This window comes from Fibroporia radiculosa (assembly GCF_000313525.1).
Source record: "Fibroporia radiculosa TFFH 294 genomic supercontigs, scaffold1823, whole genome shotgun sequence".
In the NCBI taxonomy this organism is placed as follows: Eukaryota; Fungi; Basidiomycota; class Agaricomycetes; order Polyporales; family Fibroporiaceae; genus Fibroporia; species Fibroporia radiculosa.
This window is the reverse complement of record NW_012133321.1, coordinates 88,590-103,355: the sequence shown is the minus strand read 5'-3', so window position 1 is coordinate 103,355 and position 14,766 is coordinate 88,590. Positions and strand designations below refer to the sequence as shown.

Here is a 14,766-nt window from a genome sequence, read left to right as displayed (position 1 = left end):
ACCCACAGTGCGTTGAGGCGTACTGTCTTCGGCATTGGGTGCACCAGTAGGGTAGGAACGGGAATGGGAATGCGACATGGCGGTGGGCGTCTAACTGAGATGGTGGTGGTTAAGGTGCAAGGAGCGGCGAGGGGATTTGTGTTTGTGCTCCGTATACTACTGATATGTGCATACAGGCCTCCAAAAGGTGCTACGAAGCGAAAAGCCATCGTCGTCACTAGCGATGATTCGCCCACTCCTCCAGTCGTTGTGAGTTTCCCTTGAGATACTGCTGCATTACCGCAACTCAGTCATATGAATCCGTCTGTCGCGGAGCAGTTTTCATATAGGCATCTTCTTCGTCCTTTCAAGAATCCAAACTTGATGAAGAACGCCAACCGCCGGACAAAGAACCTGAAGGTGGTCCTTGTCCAGGAGCGTGAGCGTGAACGAGTGGAAAGGGAACGAAGATTGGAGAAAGAGGACAATATGGATGTCGATGGAGAGCCAGGCGAGAGCACGCCCGACGAAGAAACATCAGCAAAAATCGAGCCCTCAGATACTGTTTGGCAATGCAGCGCTCGACTGTTGCCGATGAAGTGGAATATACAGTACGAGACGCTATCCCTGGAACTGCATTACACGCATTGAACTAACCACTAATAGGCCTCAATAAACTACAAAAGGTCAAATCAAGGGGCAGGAAGTGAATGCAGCGGCTGACTGTCACCGCCCGCGGGCTCGACGTAATCTGGGGTTCGACCGCTTATGTCTGCAAGCTCAAAGTCAGCATTAGAGATGAATGCCGGCATGTTTGCTTCTTCCGTACATATCTCTGCGCAGAGCCATTCTGACAGCAATCCATATGCGTCTATTGAGGCGCCACCCTCTGTGCTTCCGCAGCGTCGTTATTGCGATATTTGTGTCGGTACTGAAGCACCGAACCGGTTATGGGTCCCTCGGACAAAATGAACTATGTCCACCGACAGGCGAGCCATTCTCTCCTACACCTTTGTTGGCGATATTCAGTACAACGTACACCCGTTTTCCTCCACCTATCGTCTCGTACTGGAACAGGACGAGCGAAGCCGTAGATATCAATGACGCACGAGAGGGAGCCCATTGGCATGTAGCAGAGGATATGGGTATGTGAGGCATACGGAGCGTATGGGTAGCGGATGATGCTGGTGTATGCGGCAAGTAAGATGTCCTCCATGAGATTCCCTCACATTGGAACGTCCCATCAGCGACTTTGCGCATTATTTTCAAAAGCACGCTGAATTTTAACGGCGAGAGATAGTGGACATGCAAGATTTGCGCGACTGCGGCCCATGCACTCGTCTTTCAAGCTTCAACCTCGCATTCCGCACGCGTGAGCCACATTTCGAGTGGCTAGACGAGCGCGAGAACGCAGGCAGGTTCAAGAGCGGTTCGGGCGTACGATGACTACACGAGTGCATGGGAGGTGTCAGAAACTCTCGTTAGAAGTGCGACCACTCTACCTCGTTGCAACTTTTGCACACACATATATTGACTGACCTGGGTATTGAAGTAGGCCTTTCCATGACATACACTTTCGCTCTCCGTACTAGGATTGGATCGACGGCACTCTTCTCCGCACACATTTTTTCATCGTGAAGATGAGCGGAGCAGTGAGGATGCGCTACGTTCGGCGGTATATCGGCCCTCTGACGTTGGTTGGTGCATGGACATCATCGGCTTAATTGATCTCCGGATTAGAGACATGTGATGCACGACTTCTCCGCTTTGCAGCCACCCAGACCGCCTTCGTACGACGCAACTGGCAGAAAGCCCAGATCTCTCAATGACAAACCAACCGAATTGGGTTATCATATCTCATTCTCGAGTGATTCAATATGGAATATCAAAGGTGTTGATTTAGACAGACCAACGGTATAAAAGGTCTACATGGAATTACTGGAACTCACTACGGCGAGATCGTTCGAAGATGCTGCATTACTGGCATCAACTTACCCGGACACTCAAGTCAAGTGTATTGAAGCTGAGTGTAGGATGTTACAATTCAGCATCGGCGACTAAAGCTTTCCCTGTCGTGACCTGTCATATTGCACGTTGCGGGGACAATGTTGGAATGTGTCTGGTGCCGGTGCTAAATGCCCTCTCCGATCATGTTTTGCCAAGATTGATAACTTCCTATGGAGGTCTCGTCCCTGCGGATGCATAATACTAATTCCGAACCACTTACCACTTCGAATCACCTCGAACCACTTACCACTTTGTACCGTACACCCCGAACTAAGTGCGACAAGAGCCGAGTCGATCAGACTCTTCGAATCTCCAGTTCTGTGTGGAATGTTTGTCCAAATCTAGCGTACTAGGTGAGTGTCTGCGGCCGACTTTGCCGTGCCATGTGAATCGGCTCATTTACAGCCTGTTCCCAGGGAGATGCCACCACAGACGTCGCGTATCGTTCTGCTTCCGTCATCACTACAGAAGATCACAGGAGCCCAATTCTCCATAAATCGGGTTTGTAGCTCGTTCTGAGCTCGCCAGGTTCTCGTCCCTCAAGTGTTGTTGGCTATCCATTCAGAATATCGCACACAATGACTGGTTATGGCGCGTTGCTGGTTTTGTGTCTAGCCGCTGTTGCTCTCTATCGCATTCTTCGACATCGTTCTCAGCTTCCTTTACCTCCGGGTCCACCAGGACTGCCGTACATAGGAAATGCATTACAAATGCCTGCTGATCAATCATGGAAGGCCTTCACACAATGGGCGCAGGTATATGGTGAGTCTGTTGCAGGTTCTGTCTCTACGTTTAACTTTAAGTGAAACTGTGCAGGCGATGTCATGCATTTGTCAGTAATGGGTCGGGACTTCGTTGTCCTTTCTTCACCTGAGGCCGTTTCTGATTTGCTGGAGAAACGGAGTGCCATATATTCCGATCGTCCTGTTATGCCCATGCTAGGTGAAATGTAAGCGGCTCCGCAGGCAATTAGCATCGAACAATTATCATTCATTACCGTTCGTGTGTTCAGGATGGGGTACAATCAACTCATCCCACTATCCCCATACGGTGCACATCATCGCGACTGTCGCAAACTCTTGGTCAGTGGATTGAGTCCACGAAATGAGCCCGAATATAATATGGTACAAGCGGCCAAGACGCTTGAATACCTCCCGAAGATTTTGGCAGATTCTAAGCGCTTTAGATCTCATATTCGATGGTATGGACACTCTTATTCTTATCCGATAAATTGAACTCATGGAGCCAAAGCCTTGTTGCGAGTACTGTCTTCCAGATCACCCATGGATATGGAGTAGCGAATTTAGACGACCCCATGACCCAGTTGGCCGAGCAAACTAACGACGACTTTTCCCGAGCAGCCACACCTGGTGCATTCCTTGTCGATGCTTTCCCAATTCGTATGTGTGTTTCTTTTCATGTTCAATGACAAACTCAAGCGAGCAGTCCAATATGTTCCGGACTGGTTCCCTGGGGCGGGATTCAAAAGGAAGGCAAAAGAGTGGCGCAAATCATCAGACAAGCTGAGAAACGAACCATACGAAATGGTGGAGCAGCAAGTGGTATGTTCTTCTCTATTTGTCTCTGGGTCTCGCGAATTTCCTTAATTCCGGCAGATCGAGGGGACTGCATCGCCATCTTTCACGGCAGACTTGATTCGATCGAAAGAGGGCATTACTCCAGAAGATCAGTATATACAGAAGTGTGCATCTGCCTCGTTCTATGTCGGTCAGTGGGTCATTTTCATTGGTTAAGACTGAGCGTCTGATTGGGTGTTCAGCTGGTGCAGATACGGTTCGTGTCTTTTTCGATGGCCGCATTCGTTGCTTACAAAATTTGGACAGACTGTGTCCGCAATGGAGTCATTCTTCCTCGCAATGTCCTTATACCCTGAAGTACAGAAGAAAGCGCAGGAGGAGATCGACTCTTTGGTGGAACCAGGACGACTGCCCAACTTCAGCGATCGCTCGAAGCTGCCGTATTTGGATGCTCTGCTGAAAGAAATCCATCGATGGAATCCTGTGGCACCCCTGGGTAAGTTCTGCACCTAGAAGGACCGATTTTAAGGACTGATTTAAAGTCTAGCCCTTCCGCATAGAGTTACTGAGAACGACATCTACCGCGGATATCGCATACCAGCTGGAGCTACCATCCTAGCCAACAGCTGGTACCTCGCTGTGTATTGTCTGATATTCTTCCGCTGATTTTCTACAAAGGGCGATTCTCCATGATCCCGCTCGGTATCCGAGTCCCTTCGATGTCATACCTGAACGGTACCTCTCCAAAACTAACGAGCATCTTAACCCTGATCCTCGTCCGTTCGAGTTTGGTTATGGACGACGGTAAGTGTTGTATGATGTTGGATGCTAGCGCAGCTGTCGCTGCATCTCACCTGTGTGTCAGTGTGTGTCCAGGGCAATTATTTGCAGAAGACTCGCTGTTCATTTTTGCGGCAATGGTTCTTTCCACCTTCAACATTTCCAAAGCCTCCAATCCCGATGGCAAGACAATTGAGCCAGAAGTGGAATACACTGGCGTAATCAGGTGGGTATGTCGCTCGTCACAAAGGAGCTCGTCTCAGTAAACTATGTATAGTCACGCAGGCCCTTTTGATTGTCATATCACCCCTCGTTCGGCCGAGGCTGAACAGCTTCTGCTTACGCTCTCGGGTAGTTCTTTGTGATGTCCGTTTATGATTGTGCTTCCCTGTCGGTCTTGTCGAGATGTCTGGACACCATTCCGCCGTAATTGAGTGCAACATTGTGATACGCACCGGTCTCGTGCTGCACGGGATGGCGTTGCCCGATCCACCTGTCCTGAGGCATGCTGCACTCGGAGAACTGATCTGCGGTCTCTGGCAATATACGCCAGTATGCCAAGGTCGACTGAGGTATTGTGAAAGGTGCAGCTTCAGTGTTCAGAACTGTAGGCTTCATTTGTCATCGATGTTGCTTCTCGTCATGTTCCGCATCCAGATCCGCAGTAGCATGTCAGATTCAATTGAGGTATTACAGAAACAGAGGGTTTCTACTGTGGGTCGTGAAGTCCATGTCCGGAGTCGGGCAGCGAGTGTCTGTCCTGTTACTGTTTGCGCTGCTGCAATTCGTTATTGCGCATTCCTGTCCAGTACCCGTAAACGACGGTAGCAGCTGTAACTGCCACGACTACACTCAAGATAGGAATTCATATGGCAGGAGTGGCTGAGCCAGGAGCTCGTCACATAAGCTGACGGGGGGCGCAGTCAGGGTCGAGGACGCCAGCAAAGCGGCGACCAGAAGCATGAACCTGAAAGCACATGGGCGAAAGTGGCAGAACTGTGTCTCGTCTGGGACGAGGACATGGTGGCGCAAGGCTGTCGACGCCGCAGATGAGATGCCCCGAGGGGCACGGTTGGAGCCGTAAGAAGGGAAGACGAGGCCCAAAGGAGATTCTTTAGAAATGTCTGTGCTACTTCTTATCGCTGTCCCTATAGTTACACTATGAACTTGCAATGAGGCTTGCCATCGTGAGATTTTGAAAGTTACTGCCACATGCTAGATTTCTCATGCCGGGCGCAAGCCAGTACTTGCAACCACACTGTCACAGTGATCTGTCGGACCGAACAGAGATGTTTGGAATCACATTGTGGCAAGGTCTGCAACAGTTATGTAGATTACCTACTATGAACTTGGTTAACGTTTTCTTCGGTGAGTGCAACTTTAAGGGTAGAGTTCACCGAGACCAGTGCAATGAGAGAAGCATGATTGTGTTGTGGTGACGGATGCATCCACCTCAACTCGCTAAAGTATTATCATTCTGGGTTGGTTGACTGCAGTGGGTGGTATAAATTGTCTATACTCTCTTTAGCTCCTCTGTCTTTCACTGACTCTACCAAGAGTTTCTCGTTATCCAAGCATGTCACAGACCAGTCTCGAAGCTGAGATCTATGCTATATACGTTGCCGATTTCAAGTCTCTGTAAGTCAATTGCTAGCTACAGTCATTGCGATTCCTGACAAGAATAAATTTCAGTTTGTTGACTCGATACTGTACAGTTGCTGCTATAAGTGAGTGTGTTGAGTGTGACTCCTTCAGCCGTGAACAGTAACTCAGCGAGCATCCAGCACTCCTTCTTTATGATTACTGCCTCAGCCTCGCACAAGAGCTTCGATATGTATGGAAATCTCGCCTTTCAGGAGCATCAATTATCTTTGCAGTCAACCGCTACCTCTCCATTGGTAGCCTATTCTTGAATGTGTTATTCACATCACCATGGCAAATCTTGCTTCCAGGCAAAGCGAGTCAAGTATGTCCTTCTCCTTACATTGTAAACTACAACTACCCGATTGAATATGTATGTGCTGAATATACCCGTTTGTAGATGTATGTTGGCCCCAATCCTGTTGCCAGTTTATGATAGTCACAATCTTCCAGCTGCGTGGCTACTGGTCATGCTGCCCAGGCATTCTCAGCCATCCTTTCCATAGTAACTATTGGTGAGTACCACCATGTCGCTTTCCCATTATTTTTTGTACTTCAAATAGCCTGAGCGTGACAAGCATTTTCTACCCTCCGGGTATATGCACTTTGGAACCGGAACAACATAATACTTGTTGCTACTCTGCCATTGCAATCGGTTCCATTGGTAATTAATATCGTATGTCTTGACTTTAACAAGAGCATAAGTTATTTCATCCAATATGAGCAGTATATATTTGCTATTACTCAGTATACCCCTGCACCTCCACCACTTATCGGCTGCCTCAATGTTGTAGGTATAAGCAACCATTTGTATCTCATGTGAGTGTCACATCAACCCAATTTGCCGTCATAGTTGACCTTATGTTCTTCTAGACGTGAGTGGAAGTGTTATGTATACTGATACCATAATTGACAGGCTACAGTTTCTATGGTCAACTTTGTGTCTACAATTGTATCGCTGAGTATAGTTCTCATCCTCACCTGGATCAAGACGTACGCAATCCGTAAACATATCTCTTCTATGGGTCAAAGTGGGAAGAGCCTGTCAAATTTGTGCGCCAGAGATGGTTAGTAAATGCAATCACATCGTGAATCAATCATATGAAGAATTGAGCAATTTGCAGGTTCCATATATTTTGTGTCGGTATCTCGTCTTGGGTGTAAAGCAAGCACGCTAATGATGCTGTCGTAGGATCCTGCTCATTATGACCATCTTTAATCTCGTAGCAACAACATATCAGGTGCGATTTGTTCGCAATGATCTTCAAAAACATGACTAATTGCAATGCCAAGGCAATCGGGGATGTTACTGTCCTTGAACTCGCGTCAGTAGTTCATCATTGTACAAGTTGATGGATCTACTTACGATTGTTTACTTCAAGTGTAAGCCCGATTTTGATTTCCAGATTCCTCCTGGACTTGCGCGGCGCGGACACTGCGAGACGCAATCATGTCGACACTGACGAGGCCCTTGCCTCGACAGTAAGCGAAGATACACCGGAGTCTCTCTGCTTCTCAAGTGCAGTAGTGGGGAACCTCGAAGCGCCCCTCACGAGTTTTTTCGCCGATGACGAAGATCAACAAGAACACGAAGAGCTGCCTTGCGATTTGACAGATTCTCCCTCTGGAGGATTGGCTGAAAACAGTATTAAACACGAGGACACCGTACATCTAGACGTGGACTATACCTGGTAAGTTCTCTTCGACAGCACATATAATAGGTGGCGCTTACACAGAGTAACAGTGAAGCATAATATGCACGATATCGCAGTCGAAGCTATGCTTGTTTCTTGCCGCAGCATTCGCCCAGACATTTTCAGACGGGTTGAGACTTAGTAATGACACGAATCGTACTCAGCTTCACATTCTAGTACTAGATTAGCTTGTATTCCGAGTTCCGAGTATCTAGGATCCACACCACGTTCAATGTACACTTTTTCCGTCGCTGACTCCGGCGCTCTAATCTTGAGGCGTTGTAAACAATGTGTAATTTGTGCGTAGCGTTTGCGGACTACAGTATGGTTACAGACGCATCTAAGGTGCAATAGATCCGCGCTTATCGAAGCTTGTATCTGAACGCGATCGCTGAAGCTCTCACTCTCACTTGCACGTCCCTTTCTTCCTCTGCTTCTCCCCCTTTTCCACCCATCTACTATGTCTCTCCCGAAGGTGATTCCGTGTTCATAACTTGCATATATTCACCCTATATTGACTATCGTCCGGATTGTAGCGGATCATCAAGGTGCGCTTGCCACACGACCCGCGTAGCGATTAGCTTAATTGGGCTCTCGTTCATCACTTCTGCATGTCCTGAACACGCAGGAAACCGAGAGACTTGTCGCTGATCCAGCACCCGGAATATCTGCTGCGCCACACGAAGACAATCTCCGATACTTCGACGTTTCTATCCAAGGGCCAGATGGCAGTCCCTTTGCGAGTACGTTTGTCCGGGCCCCATAGGTCGTGAGGCTGGTGAATGTGAATTCTGAGCGACATTGTTGTGCAGATGGTGTGTTTCGGCTAGAATTATTCCTCCCGGAGGAATACCCAATGAGCCCTCCCAAGGTGCGCTTCCTGACAAAGATCTACCACCCCAACATCGGTGCGCCAACCCCTTAACTTAATGTTTTGGTATATGCTGATAGTCTGTGAAGATAAGCTTGGGCGAATCTGTTTAGATATCTTGAAAGGTGGGTTCTATCGTTGTGGGGAGCCCTTGCTAATCTGCTACAATTTTGCACTGTCTACAGACAAATGGTCTCCGGCACTTCAAATCCGTACCGTCCTGCTTTCTATTCAGGCGCTACTCAGCTCTCCGAATCCCGATGATCCGCTTGCCACCGATGTTGCAAAGCATTACAAGGAAAACGAGAAGGATGCGCAGCGTGTCAGCCGGGAGTGGACGGAGAAGTATGCGTCTGCATGAGTGTGGCAGTTTCTTAGAGTCCCGTGCGAAGTATGTGGAGAGGACAACGGAGCACAAAGCCACGCCGATCGGGATGTCGCTAGTTGCGCATCGTCGTTGTCTTGTAAGTTGACAGAGAGCTTGTACGTGTCACTGTAGGGAGTAAAGTGTGGATGACATCTGTGATAATACTGGCATGTAGCATCGTATCCCATCAACGACGATAGATCGTTATACTTTCAATCCGTTTCATTCAAGCTTCCCACCGCGGTGACGCAACAGATAATTGAAAGGTTCACAAGCTCATAACAAATTACGAACATTTCTTGGCTTTCAGGGAGAAGGGAAATGAAATAGGGTATACGAGTTAACTAAAGACGACATTAAGACAAAGATTACTTTCAAGCCCTCCGCTGACGCTTACGCCTATGGTCTGAATGGTCTGCTTCCGCAACATCCTCTTTATGCTCCAGATCGACATGCCTCTTGCACGAATCAGTTCTGCTGAATTTTTTGTTGCATAGCGGGCATTTCACGCGCAGCTGTGCGTGGGCTTCGATATGCTTTCGGAGCCCATCTAGTCTTCTTAGTCGTGCCGGGTCCGGACACCCCTCCCAACCGCACCGTACGTGAGATGGACGTGGGGGCGGGACGTGCTCGTTGCACACATGCCGTCCAATCTCGGTTGCGGTGACAGTCCGGCCACATCCCCCATAAAGACAGCGGATAGTCTCCGCATCGTCTGGGACGACTTTTGATTCCCGCGTGATAGGAAGTTTGCGCTTCGAAACATGGCTAATATCTGGATAAGTTTCGGAGACGCGTCTTCTCCTCTTGCCTAAGATAGGGATTATCTCCTCCTGGGAGGCAGTCGGCGCGCTCTGAGGAACAGGTGATTTTGCGAAGGGAAGTGGGGACGCAAAAGATGGATGCACCATGGATGATGCAGGGGTCAGGCCGTCCCAAAGGATTGGGAGAGATGGCACTGCGACATCGGCCTGGAGTAGATGGCATCGCGAGTTTATTCCTTGATGCGAAGGACTGAATGACGAGAGTGTAAGAGCATCATCGCGATGGCCTGAGGCTAATGTTGGCTCGTGGGGTACAGCGTTGTCACCCAGAAAGATAGGATCTAGCGGGATAGAGAATGGATCCATACTGTTTTGGGCAGCGACGTTAGCGGGTTAATAATAATGGGTCTGGGTAAGTGCACGTACGGGGGGGCCATGGACAAGTCCAAATCAAATTCCTGATCAAATGGAAGCATAAATGTCATGAAGTCCACATCGTTTGAAGTCTCCATGTTGGCAGAAGATATGAGGCGTTGTTACAAAGAATGTGTAGACGATGGCCGTAGTTGAAGCGCAGAATGAGATTGCGGTTGGAAAATCGAACATAGAGTGTGGCTTAACAAAAGCCACGCACTTCCAGGTCCACGACGCGATATCTCCGGCGTTCAACATACGTGGCTGGTGTGAAGGCCCCAGCATTTCCACATCCTACTGAAGATGCATCGGTATCGGACAAAAAGAGAGAAGTAGAAGAGATTTATTGCCAACCTCTTTTGATCATGGAGAAAGAAATCTCCTAGTTTCGACACCACTCCCTTGTAGAAGTGCCAATCCCGTTCGGGAATTCAATCCAAAACAATCCCGGCCTAGGGAGCATACAACAACGAGTGAGTATATGCCACCGAAGGTGAATGAGAATATAAATGCCATGGGTCCGAATGACATGAGCTTGAGCAAAGTTTATTTCATGGAAAGTGTGTGCACTACGTCCCGTCATTCGCGATATCAGACTCATGTATCCCATAGTCTTCCCTAGGGATTTATGGAGTATATCGGAATATCGCAGTTATCGCAGTGTTCAGACTTTTCGGCATCAAAGGAGGCCCTCACTGCCCCAAGGGCCAATCGTTCCACCATACTCGTTGAAATAACGTACTGCTATCATTAATCGAAGGATTAAATTAGAGTCAACGAGAAGACCATACCGGACGTCGTTTGTGACTCACGAACATGTATAACGCAGCAGAAGATGCCACCATCAACCTGCCAGTATCAGGCGCGAGCAACGCCGGCAATGGCCGACGCCAGCAGCGAGACTCAGCTGAGTCGCGGTCACCTCACCAACTCTGTATTGAGCGGAGCAGAATTTACATTGGTACGTTGGATCATTTCTATTCTATTGAATCTACCCTCTTCCCTGGCTGTGCGGTCAGCGAACTGGGGAAAGGTGGAGGGTCGGATCCATTACATGTTAGAAAACGAACTAAATTGCATAAACCCGCTCGTAGAGCAATTGAATACATCAGTCATGCCGTGAATGATCAATGGCTGCAAATGAGTCACGCTCCCACCGAGAAGAATCGTTGATCGACTTTATATTCACTTGATGCGCATTTGATGTTGAAAGTCAGTGCCTTGTCATATGAAGCAGCGTGTTAATATGGGAATGTGGTAGAGCACCGCTGTACCACATCTCCATATTGCCACGTTGTCTTACTACCGAGGCACTGATATCGGCCTAACTCGGAGATGGATTAACGGCACAAGGGAGGGAGACACTCAACCACAGCATTGCAGCAACTGATTATATATATGCAGGGAACTGGCTGCTTTGACCTCCTGCGGCATTTCACGCGGGAGGTCGTTGCTTTCCATGGACAACTGTGCTAGCACCATGCTTGGACCATGCCGTCCTTATGACCGATGATTGAACCATGAGCTATGGAGCCATGACGGCAGATACGGCGCATTCCCTATTTTTTGTTCAGGTCCTACAGTAGCCGTGCTCTTCGTGGGTCTAAGATGCAAGAGCCCACGTTATTTCTATGGCTGATGGCCAATGATCTTAAAATTCGCATAGTCCTCCTCTAAGCACTTCGTAACGACAATTAACGTAATTGTCTCAGTCCTCCTCTATCATGATGTTCTTACATTGAACTAGTGTCCCCTTCTCCAACCAGTCGGGAATTTATTCTTGCCCTTGGAAAGCCAAGTAGCAATATCTTTTCAAACGCAATTATGATGCGGCCCATCGCATTATTGAGATGAAATAGTCAGACGGCAGTAAGCTCAAATTTTAAGGGGGAAAGTACAACTATCATGGTACAAACACGCTATCTAGGAGACCATCTCGGCTCTATGGTCTGATTGAAGAGGGCGTCTACTGGGGTGCATCGAGGCCGCTGCACGGAATTGATTCGAAAGGCTCTCTTGAGTCTTCGAGAAGGCTACTCAGGAGGGGATCAGTAGAAAATAAAGGAGCACCTTCTACTTCATCTTTGTCACAGTCATTGAAAATAGGGTTGACAGATGCCCCCAAATTTCCGACTATGATATCAACATGGCGGGTCCGGGGAAATTCCGAAGGGGAGCTGCATTCGGACGTCCATACCGTGAATCTGAGTGGACTTTTGTGGTGTGTGGATCTGGAGTCTTCCCGTTCAATGACATAGACCTGACGCAGATCCAAGATGAATCGCGCCACCAGCACCATGATTAGCCTGGAGGACAAAAATATGAGAAAGGCGTTGAGCACCGATAAAACTTGACTTACGCTTCGAGAATGATTTCTATAAGTTTCACTTCCTGCGATTTATAGTCGTGAGACGACAAAGTGAGGTATGCATAATGTTATACCTTATATTTGTATGCGACTACGTGTATTAGGATAAGCATGAGTATCGTCCTGCGGGTAGCTCGTGAATACAACCACTAGGTCATTCAGAAATAGAAAACTCTCACGAGAACTGAAGGCTGCCTGTGATAGTCTCAGTCTAGAGCTTGACTGTGAGTGTCATTTAGAAGCACTCACCGTCTCGTTGAATCAATAACGAAATTCGACTTCCTGATTGCTTGGTAGAGAGGAATCTTCGAATTTGTAGTGTTTTGACCCACGTGAGCGCGAGGACAGCCCCCTCCGAACAGATGAAGACGACAGAGCCAACAATGTTTGCTGTATCTCGCACATAAGCCTAACAGAGTATTCTTCAAACATCAATCAGCTCACGACTGGGAAGAATGAACATCAATGATAATTCAGTAGTAGGTGCAGTTTGCATTACTGAGATCGATGAATAGCACTTACATGTTGTATGCCACCGTGCTCACGTCATCGTGGACCTCACAGCTGCTGAACGGCGGAGGTGCAAGGACATACTGCTCAGTGGCGTAGCAATACTGAACAGCTTTTTAGAGTTTGAATATCTTTTTTGTAAAAAGCAGACGCACGATGTAGATTACTGGAGCAATGGACCCTAGAAGCAAAGTAACAACGAGTACGCGGGGATCTTTGCTCCAGATAGCATATACACGTAAGGTTGTAAATGCTGCTGGGTTCAACTCTTTGACCACACCAAGAGCAAATTCCACGCACCAGTGACTAGCAAATATAACATGATGAACAGAGCTCGCATAGCATTCATGACGTAAGTGCAGCTAATGATTGTCGTATAAGATTGATCATAGATAAAAATGCACCTCACATCTAGAAACAAATATGAATAAGGTAACTGGCACTGGCATCCAACTGGTAACAGAGGTCATGAAGAGAACTCACTTCTTGTTCAGCAAGTCGGGGTAGACTATCCCCTACGGGAAAGACTGCAATTACAAGAATTGCATATGCTACAGTCAGATATCGACTAAGGAGGAATATCATTGTTGCGGACGAGCAGAATGAGCGCTTCCATATGCACTGAATTTCTCGCGAAAGAGTTAAACTAAAGTCATAGATAACCAAAGCTAAGATAGTGTGAGTATTTGCGTCTCGAGGTGAAATTTGGCAAGACAGTCACTTGCGGCGATGACTATACTATAGTTGGAAAGCAGCCTGTTCGCACATGAGTCGGTATCATTGATACTCTAACTTGAATGGACTCACACAGACTTGTATTCATCCACAACTTGCATAGCATAAGGGTCTTGAATGTCCGACATGTCTGAGGGTTGTCTCTGAGGCCTCTGGGAGAATTGTCAATGAGGCCCGGGACAGACAAATAGCATGATTGAGTATATATATGTCAGCCTTTATACCACACGACTATCGTGCACCAGATCAACAGAGAGACAAATGAGGTGAGATGACCCCTCATCTCAGGCTCTACCGACTTGCACGATGCAAGTGTTGTTGTACGCCAACGCCACTACAGAGATGCTGATGCAATATCAATATAACAGTCAAGTTCGCAGCTCATATGCCATTTAGGAAAGGCAAACATGTAAGCAGTGGACTGTAGTTACGAATAGTCGAGATACATACAATGTTTCGGTGGTCCTTGGGATACCCGTGTTCCTTGAGACACTCGCTTTTCCTCTTGACCAAGGTGATGAATATAAGCAATCACCTGATATTTTATTTTTACTCTATTAGACAACGTGCTAAAAAAAACTTGGGGCTGAACGGCCATCAACTGAGGTTTTGAGTCTGCGAGAGAATAAATGCTGAATTTATGAAGACCACGTAGCTAGCCTATTTGCATTCAGCTTCACCCAATAAAACGTGGCATTTGGTGTAGAATTGCACGATCTAGGAGAATAAAATGACATCGTGCGCGAGGACGTACACATCACATGCGATGGGGGTGGCGGTGACTTAGAGTAGCGACCGCTCTCGATCGCAGCGTGCCACGGGGGGTGTCACACTGCGTCACGCTGTCCCAGGTAACAAATTGAGTTCTGTTGGAGGGTACATTGCAGGTTTTATTCCAATAAAATTCATAGAGGACTTGAATGCACTTCACAAAATCCCTGTATATAAATCTGGTGTAATTTCGAAGTGTGGGACGCACAAAACGAAATATGCAAGCTGGTGTCCCGAGGACCACCGAAACACTGTATACCGCTTGATGAGATGGGCATCGATCTTAAGCTTGACTTAACATAGTACGCCGGCCAGTTTTGATGACAT

General features: G+C 47.7%; 4 protein-coding genes across 4 annotated transcripts; 3 read left to right on the top strand and 1 right to left on the bottom strand.

Moving 5' to 3' along the window:
- Positions 1–99: 99 nt before the first annotated feature.
- Positions 100–630, top strand: FIBRA_03318 (uncharacterized protein; the record flags this gene model as incomplete). The annotated part of the gene is made up of 3 exons (XM_012325162.1): positions 100–140; positions 177–249; positions 319–630. The coding sequence occupies 3 exons, from the start codon at positions 100–102 to the stop codon at positions 628–630; spliced, it is 426 nt and encodes a 141-aa protein (XP_012180552.1).
- A 1,934-nt stretch (positions 631–2,564) lies between these two features.
- Positions 2,565–7,699, top strand: FIBRA_03317 (uncharacterized protein; the record flags this gene model as incomplete). The annotated part of the gene is made up of 17 exons (XM_012325161.1): positions 2,565–2,748; positions 2,803–2,935; positions 2,999–3,187; positions 3,238–3,386; positions 3,433–3,548; positions 3,603–3,714; positions 3,767–3,780; positions 3,831–4,020; positions 4,072–4,153; positions 4,203–4,328; positions 4,390–4,534; positions 6,862–7,012; positions 7,070–7,085; positions 7,138–7,186; positions 7,239–7,270; positions 7,328–7,636; positions 7,690–7,699. 17 exons carry the CDS (start codon positions 2,565–2,567, stop codon positions 7,697–7,699), a joined length of 2,007 nt encoding a protein of 668 aa, XP_012180551.1.
- A 400-nt stretch (positions 7,700–8,099) lies between these two features.
- FIBRA_03316 (uncharacterized protein) lies at positions 8,100–8,871 on the top strand (the record flags this gene model as incomplete). The annotated part of the gene is made up of 6 exons (XM_012325160.1): positions 8,100–8,114; positions 8,176–8,187; positions 8,268–8,382; positions 8,452–8,547; positions 8,600–8,635; positions 8,696–8,871. 6 exons carry the CDS (start codon positions 8,100–8,102, stop codon positions 8,869–8,871), a joined length of 450 nt encoding a protein of 149 aa, XP_012180550.1.
- A 380-nt stretch (positions 8,872–9,251) lies between these two features.
- Positions 9,252–10,153, bottom strand: FIBRA_03315 (uncharacterized protein; the record flags this gene model as incomplete). Its single annotated transcript, XM_012325159.1, has 2 exons — positions 9,252–10,008; positions 10,068–10,153. The coding sequence occupies 2 exons, from the start codon at positions 10,151–10,153 to the stop codon at positions 9,252–9,254; spliced, it is 843 nt and encodes a 280-aa protein (XP_012180549.1).
- Between the last annotated feature and the right edge of the window lie 4,613 nt (positions 10,154–14,766).